This window comes from Panthera tigris, chromosome F3, assembly GCF_018350195.1.
Source record: "Panthera tigris isolate Pti1 chromosome F3, P.tigris_Pti1_mat1.1, whole genome shotgun sequence".
Lineage (NCBI taxonomy): Eukaryota > Metazoa > Chordata > Mammalia > Carnivora > Felidae > Panthera > Panthera tigris.
Window position 1 is genome coordinate 36,759,607 of NC_056678.1, and position 18,455 is coordinate 36,778,061.

The window sequence follows — 18,455 nt, forward strand, 5'->3', positions numbered from 1 at the left end:
GGAAACCAAGAGAAAGTGTGGTAGTTATACTTATGTCAAACAAAATAGACTCTTAAACAAAGAATCTAATAAAAGACAAAGATGGGCATTATGCAGTGACAAAGGGGTCAATCCAGCAAGAAGATATAACATTTGTAAAGGGAGAAATTGATAGCAATACAATAATAGCAGGAGATGTTAATACTCCAGTTACATCAAAGAATAGATCATCCAAGCAGGAAGATGGACTATATATGTATATATGAAGAACATTCCATCCCAACACAGCAGAATATACATTCTTTTCAAATGTACATGAAACAATCTCCAGGATACATCGTGTGTTAAGCTATAAAACAAGTCTCAATAAATTCAAGAAAATGGAAATCGTATCGAACATATTTTCCAACCACAATTGTAAGAAGCTAGGTATCAATTATAAGAAGAAAACTGGAAAAATCACAAATATGTGGAGATTGAACAACATGCTACTGAACAACCAATGGCTCCACAAAGATATCAAAAAAAGAATAAAAAAATACCTTAAGACAAATGAAAATACAACACACCAAAATTTATAGGATACAGCAAAATAGTTCTAAAATTTATAGTGATGTAGGCCTACCTCAAGAAACATGAAAAACATCAAGTACAAAATCTAAAAAAAAAAAAAAAAAAAACTTAAAAAAAAAACTAGAACAAATGAAGACCCAGTTTAGTAAAAGGAAGGAAATAATAAAGATCAGAGCACAAATAAATGAAATAGGCGCTAAAATGGCAAAGGAAAAGATCAAAGAATTGATTCTTTAAAAATAGAAACAAATTTGACAAACCTTTAGCTAGACTCACAAGGAAAAAAAAGAGAGTTCTCAAATAAATAAAATCAGATATCAAAGAAGATAAAACTGATAACAAAGAAATATACAAATGATTACAAGAGACTACTATAAATAATTACACGCCAACAAATTTTACAACTTAGAAGAGATGGATAAATTCCTAGAAAGTTACAATCTTCCAAGACTGAATCATGAAGAAATGGAAAATCTAAATAGACTGATTACTAGTAAGCAGACTGAATCAGTAATCAAAAAATTCTCAACGAACATAAGTCCAAGACCAGATGGTTGCACTTGTGAATTCCACCAAACATTCAAAGAGGATTTAATATCAATCCTCCTCAAACTCTTCCAAGTAACTGAAAAGGAGGGAATGCTCCCAAACTCGTTTTATGAGATCAACATTACCCTGATGCTAAAACCAGTCAAAAACAACACAAAAAAGAAAATTACAAGGCAACATCCTTGATAAACAGAGATGCAAAAATCTTCAACGAAACATAAGCAAGTAAAATTCAACAGTACATTAAAGGGACTATCCACCATAATCAAGTGGGATTTATTATATGGATGCAAGGATGATTTAACATCTGCAAATCAAGCAATGTGATAGACCACATTAACAAAATGAAGGATAAAAATCATGTGATCATCTCAACAGATAGACAAAAGCCATTTGACAAAATTCAACACCCATTTGTGACAAAAACTTTCAACAAAAGGGGTACAGACACAATGTACCTCAATATAATGGAGGCCATATATGACAAACCCACAAGTAACATCATACTCAACAGTGAAAAGCTGAAAGCTTTTCCTTCAAGATCAGGAACAAACAGGAATGCCCACTTTCACCAGTTTTATTCAACTAAGTATTCAAAGTCCTAGCTAGAGCAACAAGGCAGAAAAAAGAAATAAAAGACATCTAATCTGGAAAAAGTAAAACTGTCACTACTTATAGGTGACATGATTTGATATATACATACATACATAAAAAACACTAAAGATGCCACCACAAAAGCTCTTAGAAGTGATAAACAAGTTCAGTAAAGTTGCAGGATACAAAATCAATATACAAAAATCTGTTGTGTTTCTATACTAACAATTAACTATCAGAAAGAGAAATCAGGAAACAATCCCATATACAATTGCATCAAAAGAATAAAATACCTAGGAATAAACTTAATAAAGGAGGTGTAAGATCTATACATTAAAAACTGTAAGGCACTGATGAAAGAAACTGAAAAGGACACAAATGAATAGTCTGGTCTTGTGGACTGAAAGAACACTATTAAAATGTCCATTTTACCCCCAAGGAATCTGAAGAGTCAATATAATCTCTATCAAAATTCTAATGGCATTTTTCACAGAATTAGACAAACAATCCTAAAATTTGTATGGAACACAAAGATCCCAAATAGCCAAAGGAATCTTGAGAAAAAACAACACAGCTAAAGGCATCATGCCCCCAGATTTCAAACTATATTACCAAGATATAGTAATCAAAACAGTATGCTACTGGCCAAAAACTAGACACAAAAATCAGGGGAACACAACAGAGAGCCCACACATACATAGTCAACTAATTTATGACAAAGAAGGCAAGAATATGGTAAAGGACAATCTCTTCAATAGATGGTGTTGGCAAAAGTGGACAGTCATATGCAAAAGAATGAAACTAGACCACTATCTTATACCACATACAAAAATTAATTCACAATTGGTTAAAGACTTGAATGTAAGAGCAGAAACTATAAAACTCCTAGAAGAAAACAAACACAGTAAGCTCTTTGACATTGGTTTTGACGTTATTTTTTCAGATCTGACTCCAAAGTCAGTGGCAATGAAAGAAGGAAGGAAGGAAGGAAGGAAGGAAGGAAGGAAGGAAGGAAGAAAATAAATGAGACTACATCAAACTTAGAAGCACAGTGAAGGAAACCGTCAACAAAATAAAAAGGCAATATACTGAATAGAAGATATTTGCAAATCATGTATCCAATAAAGATTTATATCCAGAATATATAAAGAACTCATACAACTCAATAACAAAAAAATAAGCAATGATTTTAAAAATGGGCAGAAGATCTGAATAGACATTTTTCCAAAGAATACATACACATGGCCAACAGATACATGAAAAGATGCTCAACATCACTAATCATCAGGTAAATGCAAATAAAAAGCACAATGAGTTATCACCTCACACCTGTCATAACAGTTATTGCAAAAAGGACAAGAAATAACAAGTATAGGTAAGGATGTGGAGAAAAGGGAACCCTCGTGCACTACTGATAGAAATGTAAACTGGTGCAACCACTATGGAAAATAGTTTGGAGGTTCCTCAAAAAATTAAAAATAGAACTGTGATCCAGCAACTCCATCTCTGGGTATTTATCTGAAGAACACAAGAACACTAATTTGAAAAGATATATGCCTCCTATGTTCATTGCAGTATTATTTACAATAGCGGAGATATGGAAACAACTTAAGTGTCCATCAGTGGATAAATGGATAAAGAGGCACACATGCACACACACACACACTCACACACACACTCTCACACAATGGAATACTATTCAGCCATAAAAAAGAACAAAATCTCTCCATTTGTGACAACATAAATGGACCTTGAGGGCATTTATGCTAAGTGAAATTAATCTGACAGTGAAAGACAGATACCATATGATTTGACATATTCAGAATCTAAGAAACAAAGCAAAGAGACAAAAAAATAAAACTCATAGATACAGAGAACAAATTCAATTGATGGTTGCTAGAGGGGAAAGTGTTGGTGGGATGGGTGAAATGGGTGAAGAGAATAACAGATACAAACTCTCAATTACAAAATAAATAAGTCAAGGGCATATAATGTATAGCATGGTAATCATAATCAATAATATTGTACTGCAAATCTGAAAGATGCTAATAAAGTAAATCTTAAAGTTCCCATCACACACACACACACACACACACACACACACACACACACACACACGCATCTGTAACTCGGTATAGTAACAGATGGTACTTAGAGTTATTGTGATGCTATTTCACAATGTACATAAACGTAAACTCATTATGTACACCTGAAATAAAAGGTTGTGTGTAAATGATATTCCAATAAAACAAAAACAAAACAGAAAATAGCAAGTGTTGGGAGAATGTAGGAAAATTAGAACCTTGTGCATTGCTGGTGGGAATGTAAAATGGTAACACTATGTGAAAAGTGTTTTGACGGTCCTTCAAAAATTAAACATAGGATAACCATATTATTCAGCCATTCTAATTCTGGGTATATATTCAAAAGAACTGAATACAGCAACTCACACAGATATTTGTATACTCATGTTCCTAAGAGCACTGTTCACAAGAGCCAGAAGGTGGAAGCAACCCAAGTGTTCATCTCCAGATGAACAGATCAACAAAATGTGGTGTGTACATATAATGAAATATTATTCAGCCACAAAAAGGCAAGAAATTCTGACACACGCTACAATATGGATGAACCTAGAAAACATGCTGAGTCCAGTAAGCCAGTCACAGAAGAAAAAATACTGTAGGATTCTACTTGCAGGAGGTACACAGTCAAATTCATGCAGACAGAAAATACAATCATTGCTGCCAGGGACTCAGGGGCAGAGAAAGGGAAGTTATTGTTCAATGGGGCAGAGTTTCAGTTTGGGAAGACAGAAAAGTTCTAGAGATGATGATGCTGATGGCTGCACAGAATAATGTGAATGTGCTTAATGACACAGAACTGTACACTTAAAGATGGCTAAAATAGTAAACTTTATGTTATGTATATTTAACCACATTAAAAAAAAGTAAGGAAAAAACATAGCTTACCAGTTCCTTAGCCAAGTAATCTGCCAGAGTATTTAGAAGCTTGTAATATACTTCAAACCATGGCAGGTAACTGTAATAAAAAAAAAAAAACTTTAAAAATGTATATGGATGTATCATCTAGAATCAAGAAAAGATGACAAACATTAAATCTGCATTATTTCAAACAGCTTAGTCCTGGTGGGCAGAAAAAAAACTATACGTATGTTCTCCTTACTGGTAGCAGTAAAATTCTACCTGTTATCTATTACTAGTCTGTATAAAATAATAATAACCCAAAGTACTATTATAAAAGTTATTCATTCCACACTTCGATTTTAACTCTGCAGTAAAATTATTTAATCCTATAGCATGGTATGCATGGTATGAGTGTGTCAAAAGTACTCATAGGATGAAACTTAACCACTGTAATAAAACATAATGCAAAATAAACTAATTTTCAAAAGCCTTCAAGACATACAGTCATCTCTTAATGATTACTGAAGTGAATACATAATACAATAGGATTATGCACTTAATTAATCAATTACTTTGAAACTGACGTTCAATTAGGATGGTAAATTTCAAAATAACAGCAATACAAATAACAAGGAGCCTATTTTAAAAATTGTAAAAAAGCTTTTAGTTATTACAACCAATCCCTCAGAATGGAAGCAATTATCAGGGAATACTATGAAAAATTATATGCCAACAAACTGGACAGCCTGGAAGAAATGGACAAATTCCTAAACACCCACACACTTCCAAAACTCAAACAGGAGGAAATAGAAAGCTTGAACAGACCCATAACCAACGAAGAAATTGAATCAGTTATCAAAAATCTCCCAACAAATAAAAGTCCAGGACCAGATGGCTTCCCTGGGTAATTCTACCAGACATTTAAAGCAGAGATAATACCTATCCTTCTCAAGCTATTCCAAAAAATAGAAAGGGAAGGAAAATTTCCAGACTCATTCTATGAAGCCAGTATTACTTTGATTCCTAAACCAGACAGAGACCCAGAAAAAAACAAAACTACAGGCCAATATCCCTGATGTATATGGATGCAAAAATTCTCAATAAGATACTAGCAAATCAAATTCAACAGCTTATAAAAAGAATTATTCACCATGATCAAGTGGGATTCATTCCTGGGATGCAGGGCTGGTTCAACATTCGCAAATCAATCAACGTGATACATCACATTAATAAAAGAAAAGATAAGAACCATATGATCCTGTCAATCGATGCAGAAAAAGCATTTGACAAAATTCAGCATCCTTTCTTAATAAAAACCCTCGAGAAAGTCGGGATAGAAGGAACATACTTAAACTTCATAAAAGCCATTTATGAAAAGCCCACAGCTAATATCATCCTCAATGGGGAAAAACTGAGAGCTTTCCCCTGAGATCAGGAACACGACAGGGATGTCCACTCTCACCGCTGTTGTTTAACATAGTGTTGAAGTGCTAGCATCAGCAATCAGACAACAAAAGGAAATCAAAGGCATCAAAACTGGCAAAGATGAAGTCAAGCTTTCACTTTTTGCAGATGACATGATATTATACATGGAAATCTGACAGACTCCACCAAAAGTCTGCTAGAACTGATACATGAATTCAGCAAAGTCGCAGGATACAAAATCAATGTACAGAAATCAGTTGCATTCTTAAACACTAATAATGAAGCAACAGAAAGACAAATAAAGAAACTGATCCCATTCACGACTGCACCAAGAACCATAAAATACCTAGGAATAAATCTAACCAAAGATGTGCAAGATCTGTATGCTGAAAACTATAGAAAGCTTATGAAGGTAATTGAAGAAGATATAAAGAAATGGAAAGACATTCCCTGCTCATGGATTGGAAGAATAAATATTGTTAAAAGGTCAATACTACCCAAAGCTATCTACACATTCAATGCAATCCCAATCAAAATTGCACCAGCATTCTTCTCGAAGCTAGAACAAGCAATTCTAAAATTCATATGGAACCACAAAAGGCCCCTAATAGCCAAAGTACTTTTGAAGAAGAAGACCAAAGCAGGAGGCATCACAATCCCAGACTTTAACCTCCACTACAAAGCTGTAATCATCAAGACAGCATGGTATTGGCACAAAAACAGACACACAGACCAATGGAATAGAATAGAAACCCCAGAACTAGACCCACAAAAGTATGGCCAACTAATCTTTGACAAAGCAGGAAAGAATATCCAATGGAAAAAAGACAGTCTCTTTAACAAACGGTGCTGTGAGAACTGGACAGCACCATGCAGAAGAATGAAACTAGACCACTTTCTTACACCATTCACAAAAATAAACTCAAAATGGATAAAGGACCTGAATCTGACACAGGAAACCATCAAAACACTAGAGGAGAAAGCAGGAAAAGACCTCTCTGACCTAAACCGCAGCGATTTCTTACTTGACACATCCCCAAAGGCAAGGGAATTAAAAGCAAAAATGAACTATTGGGATCTCATGAAGATAAAAACTTCCTCACAGCAAAGGAAACAACCAACAAAACTAAAAGGCAACCAACGGAATGGGAAAAGATATTTGCAAATGACATATCGAACAAAGGGCTAGTATCCAAAATGTATAAAGAGCTCACCAAACTCCACACCCAAAAAACAAATAATCCAGTGAAGAAATGGGCAGAAAACATGAATAGACACTTCTCTAAAGAAGACATCCAGATGGCCAACAGGCCCATGAAAAGATGTGCTCAACATCGCTCCTCATCAGGGAAATACAAATCAAAACCACGCTCAGATATCACCTCACGCCAGTCAGAGTGGCCAAAAGGAACAAATCAGGAGACTATAGATGCTGGAGAGGATATGGAGAAACGGGAACCCTCTTGCACTGTTGGTGGGAATGCAAACTGGTGCAGCCACTCTGGAAAACAGTGTGGAGGTTCCTCAGAAAATTAAAAATAGACCTACCCTATGACCCAGCAGTAGCACTGATAGGCATTTACCCAAGGGATACAGGAGTACTGATGCATAGGGGCACTTGTACCCCAATGTTTATAGCAGCACTCTCAACAATAGCCAAATTATGGAAAGAGCCTAAATGTCCATCAACTGATGAATGAATAAAGAAATTGTGGTTTATATACACAATGGAGTACTACGTGGCAATGAGAAAGAATGAAATCTGGCCCTTTGGAGCAACGTGGATGGAACTGGAGAGTGTGATGCTAAGTGAAATAAGCCATACAGAGAAAGACAGATACCATATGTTTTCACTCTTATGTGGATCCTGAGAAACTTAACAGAAACCCATGGGGAGGGGAAGGAAAAAAAAAAAAAGAGGTTAGAGTGGGAGAGAGCCAAAGCAGAAGAGACTCTTTTTTTTTTTTTTTTCAACGTTTTTTATTTTTATTTTTGGGACAGAGAGAGACAGAGCATGAACGGGGGAGGGGCAGAGAGAGAGGGAGACACAGAATCGGAAACAGGCTCCAGGCTCCGAGCCATCAGCCCAGAGCCTGACGCGGGGCTCGAACTCACGGACTGCGAGATCGTGACCTGGCTGAAGTCGGACGCTTAACCGACTGCGCCACCCAGGCGCCCCTTAAATTTTTTTTTTTTTTTCAGAAGAGACTCTTAAAAACTGAGAACAAACTGAGGGTTGATGGGGGGTGGGAGGGAGGGGAGGGGAGGTGATGGGTATTGAAGAGGTCATCTTTTGGGATGAGCACTGGGTGTTGTATGGAAACCAATTTGACAATAAATTTCATATATTAAAATAAATAAAAAAATAAAAAACAAAATTTAACTTAAAAAAAAGCTTTTAGATACCAAAAACACATATAATCGAAAATTCATTTTAATTCATTTTACTAGATACAACTATAATTAACTTTTATGAAAGCAAAATATACTAAGTCCAAAATTCAGTTGTGCACAAAAAATCTGCACTTATTAACAAATTAAGACACTAGTAGATATAAAATCTATTCAAAGCTCTATTTATTAAAATGTATGCTTTTCACATAGAAGAACAGTAAACCACAAAACACCAGTACAGTTAAGTATCAATTAACAAATATTCTTTTTTTTCAAAGAATTACTACAATAGACTACTTTCTAAGAGAAACAGTGTGATGCTCTTACTACATAATTGTATCCTGACAAGAGTTGTGTGTGTGTGTGTGTGTGTGTGTATACATTCTCACACACACACACACACACACACAAACACACACACACTATATATATATATAAAACAAATTTAAAATTTAAAAGTCAATGAACAAGGCTTAGAAAAACAACTTTCTATCTGTATTTTTCATATAATGTCTGATTCATTAATGGCTATGAAAGATGCTTTTTCATTCAAGAGTAACCTAAAGTCATAACAGAATAACAGTTAAAATAGTATCTTTATTCAGCAGAATTGTTATAGAGTTCTTTAAAATAATGATTGTAAATACTAACTAATAATATAAAATATGCCTATATTTTAAAATATCTACCAACTTATAGTTAAATGTAGCACATTGAATACATACATTTATCTCTGTGCCCTTTGGAAATGGCACTAAAATGATGAGTAAATGAGTAAAAAGGGTATAAATTAATGAGGACAAGAGAAATAGAGAAAAAAGTAACAGCAACACAGGTGAATGGTTTTGTGAAGACAAAAAGGAAATGAAGAATGATAACTGACTTAGCAAAAGAAAGAACACCAAAATCTAGGTGCCAACAGAAGGGAAAATGACCAGTAGCTAGTATATTTGCACACTTCCCCCCATCCCAGGATCCTGAAACACTGATCCAGGAATCTTTCAAAGAAAAAACCAAAAACAAAAACAAAAAAAAACCTCAGAGGTCCTATTTTCTTGGAATGAAACCCACCACTGCATGGACAAAGTTTTCTAATGCAGTTTAGTGCCTCTATCTTAAATATAAATTAGCAGTCCGACCACCAGACATTTGAGGAAATACAGACATCAATACAAACATAAAAGGAATTCCAAGTAAACACAGACAATACAAACAACAGATGAGAACTCTAAAAAGTTATCACTAATATTCTTAGGAGCTGAATAAAGAACAGAATGCTCTTAGAATGAAATCTAAAAAAGAAGTGAAGAAAATTTTTTAAAAAACAGAAAAAACTCTTAGATGTTCAAGATATGAAATCTGAAATACTTAAAATCAATAGAAAGGTTAGAAAGTAAATCAAAAATCTCTCTTAGCAACTAGAATGAAGAGATAATAGGAGAGTAAACATTAAAATACCAGGGCACCAATCATGTACCTGACTCAATCATGTAGTTGACTAACAGTAGTTCCAAAAAGAAAGAAAAGAGGGAAAACAGCAATAAAAATTTCTTTTTTAAAAGTTAACTGGAAAAACTCCTAGATATGAGTGTTCAGAATGAGAGAGCCACTGAGCGAACTGTAAAATCAATGAGCCAAACTAGAATATCACAGTGAAAAATTCCACAACAAGGGACAGAAAGCACCTAAGAATTTCCAAAAAGACAAAACACGTAACATACAAAGGAATTAAATTCAAAATGCCACTGAGCCTCTCAAACAGGCAATTCCAGAAAGTAAGAAGATAATGCCTTCAAAATGCAAGGCAGCTTTCTTCAGAAATGGAGGGGACATCATGGAGTCCTCCCCATCCCACCCCATGTGTTTGCATTCCCAGGGACTTTCTCTCCTAGGATCTGGAATTTACTTTGACACAGGTCAGAGAGCCAATGAGGAGGGAGCAGGTGGCAAGGCCCAGGGTCTGTGCCACCTGGGGGGGGGGGGGGGGGGCGTGTCTATCTCCCTGACTATAGTTCTCTGCCCAGAGAAACTACCAATCACAGGTGGGGCTAGACTGATAACATTTTCAGTCATGCTCAGACTCAGAAATTTACCTCCTTTGCACTATTTTTGGGAGACTACCAAAGGATGGCTTTAACAAACTGAGACAGTGAAGCAAAAAGGAGGAACACCAGGATATAGGACACAAAAAATCTAATCCCACTAAGAACAGTTAAATAGAAGAATAAACTACAAAGGCCTAAAGAACAACCGGTCTACAGCCTTTGGGAAACATGAAAATCAGAAGTTAGTATAGGTATTCTCAACTTTCTTATTTAAATTATTCAACTCTTTAACTCTAGTGCTCAGATGGCTATTCTACTGTATCTCTCACAAAAGAAAGAAAGAAAAAGATTACTAACACTATTTTTAAATTATCAACTCAATACCATGCAAATTACCACATCATGTTTTCTACACTCTTTATAACTCAAATGAAATAATTTTCATGGAGAATGTCCTTCCACAGCTCCTTGGATACAAGTGCCATTTCTTTCATTTGCAAGCATTTCATATTCATATTTCAACTTTTAATGGCCTGAAGAAAGTGTCACCTCAGGAAAATTTCAATATGTCATGTAGTTCAGATCTGTATGTTCACATAAGATGAGACCTAATCTATTCAAGGAGCATGCTGTTCTGTTTCTATCTTGCTCTCAAGAATTTTTAGATAAAGCAAAATTTATTGATTTTAGATGGTTGCATGCCTACCTGTTAATCCTTATATTGTCATTTCCACCTTACTTAAATAATGTGAAACCATTTTAACCCGAATTCTTCTTTCTTGGTCCATTATAAAAATAAAAATTATAATAAATGTATCATAAGTTATTACAAAATAAGATAATCTTTTTCTAGACAAAATACATTAACGCTCTTTTCATCTTGCATGCTTTTCTTTTTTTTTAAGTTTTTATTTTAATTCCAGTTAGTTAACATAGAGCATTCTATTAGTTTCAGGTATACGATATAGTTAAGTCACCAGTTCCATACATCACCCTGTGCTCATCACAAGTGCACTCCTTAATCCCCATCACTTATTCAACCCATCACCACCCCACCCTCCCCTCTCATAATATCAGATTGTTCTCCATAATTTGCTTTGTCTCTGTCTCTATTTTTCCCTTGTTTGGTTTCTTAAATTCCACATATAAGTGAAATCATGTGGTATTAGTCTTTCTCTGACTGACTCATTTCACTTAGCATTATATACTCTCTAGCTCCTTCCATGTCATTGTAAATGGCAAGATTTCATCCCTCTTTATGGCTGAATAACATTCCATTATACACATATTTATATTTAAATATGTAATTTATTATTATGTAATATTTATATGACATCTTCTTTATTTGTTAGTCAATTAATGGACACTTGAACTGCTTCCATATCTTGGCTATTGTAAGTAATGCTGCTATAAACACAGGGGTTCGTCTATCCCTTTGAATTAGTAGTGTTCTTGCATTCTTTGGGTAAATACCCAGTAGTGCAATTGCTGGATCATAAGGTAGTTTTATTTTTAACTTTTTGAGGAATCCCCATACTGTTTTCCCACCAACAGTGCAAATATGCTTTTCAGTGTTCTGGATTTTTCATCTTTACATTATTAGTTTTCATTGGCTATCTTCCTCTTTCAATTTTCTTTCAAATTGTGGAGATGAACTAAAACCCTACTTTTCATTAGAAGCTAATTTATATAATTTATTTGTAAGATTATTTGACTGTTTTTGAAAATAAAACAAATTGAATTAAATAACTGATTAACATTTAGGTTACTTCTCAAGATTTATCAGTTTTATTTGTGTTAGGTATTTTGGTATCTATATAATTACTGCTATTTTTTATGATCTCCAAGAATACTAACTCTTACTGAATTTCATCCTGGTACCAAGCTATGTTTGTTCTTGATACATGACACGCTGGATTTTGTTCTCACGTTCAGTGTCTTAATTATCAAATTCAACACTGAACTTAATTATGTTTACAGCACTGCTAGACACAGTGATGTTTTATAACTACCTCTAATATGATTTCATCTGTAAATCAGGCTAACGCTATTTTTTAAAAAAACACTGCAACAAAGTTTACATTTGGGATATTCTCATAGTCATGTGTAAGGGTCCATCATGCTCTGTTATTTCTGTTTGGGTAACATGACTTATTAGTTCTATGCCCATCTAGAGAATACAGAGCAGAGTCTAAGAATGAGACTCTCTATGTCAAAATAATTGGAAGAACAGGGAATAAAACTTCTTAAGCACTAACTATATGTATGTAAACATGCTACATACTTTGTATGTGTTATCTCCTTTAATTATTAAAATAATGCCATAGTGTATAATTGACGAAACTAAATTAAAGCAAATTATCCAGGGTCACAAAGTTACCAAATGGCAAGACCAGGATTAGAACACTGATCAATCTGACAGTAATACTTGCTCAGGGGTCCACGGTAGATAGCCCATCACCCAGTGCAGGCATGGAGTTTGATAATATATCCAACCTTTGAATAAACAAGTCCAATGAGCAGACATTTTCAGGTAGCTAAATAAACCATGACAAAATATATTTCAGTTTAAACCTAAATCAGTCTATTAATAATTTCTATCTGCTTAAGCAAATTCTATCTTCCAAAATTTGTTTATCTAACTACTGTCCAGAGCCTTTTAAATTACATTTTGTTCATATAGACAAATACCTCAGCAGATAAAGATCTGTTTAATTCTTTCATCTAGCATATTGGCAATTCCTTCCAATTATAAATTTTAAAAATTTTGAAAATTTTGAAAGGACATGGCCTACAACATGGAACAACATCCCTCTCAAAGTAATGTAAGTCTACTTACCAACAATCTAAGTACGATGTTTTAACCAATAGGAGGACTTATAACTTCAATCTCTATTGTGTAGTCAATATCTTTTTCTGTATATAATTTGTTCACAGGAGATAGAGAAACAGACTTGAATTTCTACAGCACTTCCTGATACACCAGTGTCGCCATAAAGCACAGTGATTAGTTACACATAACATGCACTTGTGAACTGTACTGATTCTTGGTGATAATTATAGCTCCTTTTTAAAGACTAAATATCATTCACATTTTAATAAAAACATCACACATCAAAGTGGAGCTATTCTACAACCAGTCATGCTCCTAGAAACATCAGGGAAGCTTGGGCATTTTCTGTTGCTAATAAACAATAGCATCTAGAGTAGAGGATACAGACTGGCGACCTGCAGACTAACCATCTCCAGCCCAATGGGCATATTTTGTGTGATCAACCCACCCTTGTTGTTTAAATAAGTTGCCACCTTCTAAACCTGAGATAATTCACATAAAAATCTGGACTTCTTGCTCCTCTTAGAAATCAAAAGAACTGGCAATACCAGGCACGCATTTTTCACTCTGTAACAAGTACCTAGAGCTGTGTAATGACTCCAGTCTTTGGATGTGGTGTGTGCTATTTGGATCACCACACTAATCCCGACTTCTAATTGTCAGACACTTAACCTGTGTATCTCATTTGAATCCCGTTCCTGGTCCCGGTAGGTAACTGAATTCACAATCCTTGTTATGAAGCAACTACTCAACAGGAAGTCCTGCTCATTCTTTCATATGACAAAGAAAATGCTCTGGAGTACACAAAGTCATCAGTAATTCAAATATTTTAACAGGATTCCATTGCAAACTTTACAGACAAAATGTGTATAGTAAAAATAACACGTATATTATAAAAGTTACAAATTTATAAAACATTGTAAATTATATAAGCTTAAGATGCTGGGTAAGAAATGTTATTCTCATGTTTTTTACTTTTGTGGCTTTTAAGATAATTTTCAAACAATACATGTTGAAAGCCATTTCTAACTAATATACAAGCCCTTAAACTGATGAATTGTAAGTTAAAATATTTTTTCACTAAATGTTATAGTCCCAAAGACAGTCAAAATCTGCTTTCTTACAACCAACCACAAAAATCCTAGAAAGCTAAAAAAATGTACTCAACACACTATAACGACAATATTTTACTTGAGTCTTATAAAACCAAAAATGTAATTTCTCTAACAAAGAATAACCGTGACTCTCATAGTCTTGCAAACATATATAAATGTAAAATAAATACATTTAGACCAATTATTTGCTTAAAAGGCAAGAGATTCTTCAAGTTTAGTCATGAGATTTTCTTATTTATTTATTTTTTGTGAAGACATAAGGCAAAACACAGTAAGTATAAAGTCATGAATCCATTTTGTGGCAGTAAGAAGACTTCCCCCACACTTGTGCTTCCACTATAGAGCTGATAAAACTTTTACATCCAAAAGTCAAAGGTTAAATAAAGGAAAGGAAATGTTTTTTGTCAAATAGTCAGGTAACCACTAACAGTCTAAGTGATCAGCAGGAACCTAACTTAGAGTAATCAAATAAAACTAAGGAAACTGCCTTTCCGTAGAAAAACGTCTCATGTCTAGAGGCTGTTTTTCTGTCTGGAAAATTGACACAAAATGTGTAAAATTGAAACATTCTGCTTCTCAGGGATTTGCCCAGAGGAAGAGTGTGAAAGCTTCAAGTTTGGTATGAGTTAAAGTGCAGGGGGAGGCACAGGAGGGGACTACAAAGGCCCTAAACACTAAACATCAATCTGTCTTCCTTATTAGGGCATTTCATTTTGAACCCTTGGCAACACTTTTATCGTTCTAAAATTATGTTAATCAAATTAGGGGGAGAAAAAGTTATTTCTTGCATTTTTGTTAGCATGTGAAAGCAATTCTAAATACAAACAATGGCAAGATTTAAATTAGTAATATCTCAGAACATTTTGGAAATCTTGTTAAGCTAGGATAGATATGCCATAGAAAGAGCTAAAGTATACAACCATGGCTGAAAATTCAAAAGTAAACATCAACTTTTATACTTGATTTTACTTCATATTAAAAATCTTAACCACCTTTAAATGTATTTCATCCTCATTATGACTATCTTTAAGGACCTAAAATATTTTAAACTGTTAAATATCAACAAACTCAAGAGACATTTATATTTTTCTTTTAAAATTTAGATCGTTAAAATACAACCACTAGAAGGCAATACAAATGAAAAGATTTTTTTGTGAATATATATTTAATCACAATAGAGAAAATTTAAAGTGTTTAGCAGAATATTACAAAGACAACAGGAAAAATATTAATTTCTATCTAAGGATATTAAATCATTTAATATTGAGAATAACCCCTAAATAATAAAACCAGTATTATCTCACAGAGGAACACCTAAGAATGGTGTATGTTTCAATATAAATGGCTGATTTTGCACAACAGGTTCACGGACAAGGTATGAAAAGTTTTCATATTTGAAAGTCATAATATATTCCAGGTAAAGTTACATGTAACTAAAAATTTAGAGAACTATAATCAGAAAGGAAATCATCTTTGTGTTAAATCTCAACTTTTAAGGAAAGAAAAAACTGTCGATTGACCATGTGCAAACCTCTTAGCACTTACAGGGGATACTGTGAAAGCCACTGCAACTTTCCCAATTTATAAACTGCTGTACTTGCATGCATTCATTTTAAAAATTTTGACTAAAGACTAAGTTCATTATTTAGTTTGCTATCTGACAGGAAGATTTGTAAATGTATTTTAACAAGTCTTACAGAAATGAGGCAAGAATGAAATACAAAAATTTAAGTAAGTGTTGCACATACAAGTGCCTTTATTTTCTTTTTTACACTTCTCTGGATCTTCCTCATTTTCCCTAGTAAAATATATTATTTTTGTTATCAGAAAAACATGGTTAAAGACATATATATGTCTGTCTCTTGCTTATGCAAGTATTTTGTCATATTTCTAAAATTTTAGCCCTATTAAAGGCTAAACTCTAAGAAGCCTTAGAACTAAGGTGGGATTCTAAGAAAACTAGGACACTCCCACAAAACAGAATCAAACATTACTCCCAAGTTAAAACTCAGAATACCAACATAGGTGATTCTCTCATACAACCCTGAAAGCACCACGTTCCATAATTTAAAACAAAACAAAAACAACAACAACAACAAAAAAAAACCCACACATACAAAAAAACCTGGTCTTCAGATGAATAGGCCTGATCGCCCTAACTAGTCCTGTGAATAGTTTATTAGATAATTCTACCTTCCTTCCCCACTCACCTCAGAAAATTACTAAATTCTAAGTCTTGGTTTCATATTGAAACAAACAAACGTTCTTCTACATCTTAAGGATACAACGAAATTAAATGAGCAGTGTTGGAAGGGATACAAATAGGAAATAAATTATAGACATAGCAGCATTTCTCCAACCACCTCGTAATTGAAATTATAGAAAAACACTAATCTCAGGTTCCGTGATGGGGATGGGAAAGTCATTTCACAAGCCATATTTTTTTCTCTTCCAAAGGTCATTCTTTCACACACTGTGACTCCAAATTTCAAAGGCAAGGGCACAGAATGAAACGACCCTTTCCATTCTTAATTGTGCTATACCACAATGATCAAGTGACTCCCTTTGAAGGGCCTTTAATAAAACACACTAGTAAAATAATCTCTTATCTTGCAAAGAGACTACATATTTTAACTGACAAAAGATGATCTGGTTAAATTCCTACTGATTTTCATATGCTATTTATAGTTCTAATATATAGATTTTAGAACAAGGAAAAGCTGGTTAAAATGCCTCATTCATCACACAAAAAAATGGATAAATGCTGAAATGTGGAAAGTAAAACAAAATTAGAGATCTATCCTTCTAAGTCTTTTTTATAAATATATACAATGATATGTTAATATATGCTCTTTCTCATTGTTAACTACTTCTTAAAATACATGAATTTATATACACATATAAATTGTTCTTTAATATAAGAACGTACCATGAAAGAAACTTTTCATTTCACAATATATCATAAACATTTCTCTGAGTCAGAATCTGCATGTATATATAATTTTCCCTAATAGATAAATAATATTCCATCCTGTCATTTATACATTAATTTAATTATTCAACAAATAACTATTAAGAATTCACTATGTGCCAGGCACTATTGTAGGCACTGGGAGAGTAACACATCAGTGAAAAACACAGAGAACATTCTAGCAGGTAAGGGGGGGGTTGGTCACCAGGGGAGACTGGGGAATGTACCATAACATACTTAATCGACTCCTACTGAGGGACATTTATGTCCCATTTTTTTGCTTATAAACCATGCTGTAGTAACTTTGCTCACACTTTACTGATGACTACGGGCAATATTCCTGAGATTTAAAATTGTGGACCTATAATTAAGTTAAGGAGCATGAGATTTTACAAATCTGATAGGTATTATTAAATTGAGGTTATGTCATTTTATAGTCCCATAAACAGTACATGACATGTCTGTTTCCCCTCATGTTGTTTTTTTTATTCCACTTCTGTCAATCTTAATGTGCTCAGTTCTTTCACCTTCAGCAAGGCCGAGCATCATTCATAGGTGTATATGCTATTTAAATTTCCTGTGTGAATATGTTATTCAGATACTTTACTTATTCTTTTTGGGGGGGTGGGGTGGTAAAGTCATATAAGGTTTTTCTTTTAATTTTTTTTAAATTTTTAAAAATTTACATCCCTAGTTAGCATGTAGTGAAACAATGATTTCAGGAGTAGATTCCTTAATGCCCCTTACCCATTTAGCCCATCCCCCCTCCCACAACCCCTCCAGCAACCCTCAGTTTGTTCTCCATATTTATGAGTCTCTTCTGTCTTGTCCCCCTCCCTGTTTTTATATTATTTTTGTTTCCCTTCCCTTATGTTCATCTGTTTTGTCTCTTAAAGTCCTCATAAGAGTGAAGTCATATGATTTTTGTCTTTCTCTGACTAATTTCACTTAGCATAATGCCCTCCAGTTCCATCCATGTAGTTGCAAACGACAAGATTTCATTCTTTTTGATCGCCGAGTAATACTCCATTGTATGTATTATATGTGTATATA

General features: G+C 34.0%; 1 protein-coding gene across 4 annotated transcripts in view; it reads right to left on the reverse strand.

The window, feature by feature from the left end:
* DENND1B (DENN domain containing 1B) overlaps nucleotides 1-18,455 on the reverse strand; it is a 253,965-nt gene that overhangs the window by 129,682 nt on the left and 105,828 nt on the right. For all 4 annotated transcript variants that reach the window (XM_042976469.1, XM_042976470.1, XM_042976468.1 and 1 more), the window contains one exon: nucleotides 4,665-4,734. In XM_042976469.1, the coding sequence (XP_042832403.1) occupies nucleotides 4,665-4,734 (70 nt within the window). The remainder of the gene's footprint in view (nucleotides 1-4,664; nucleotides 4,735-18,455) is intronic.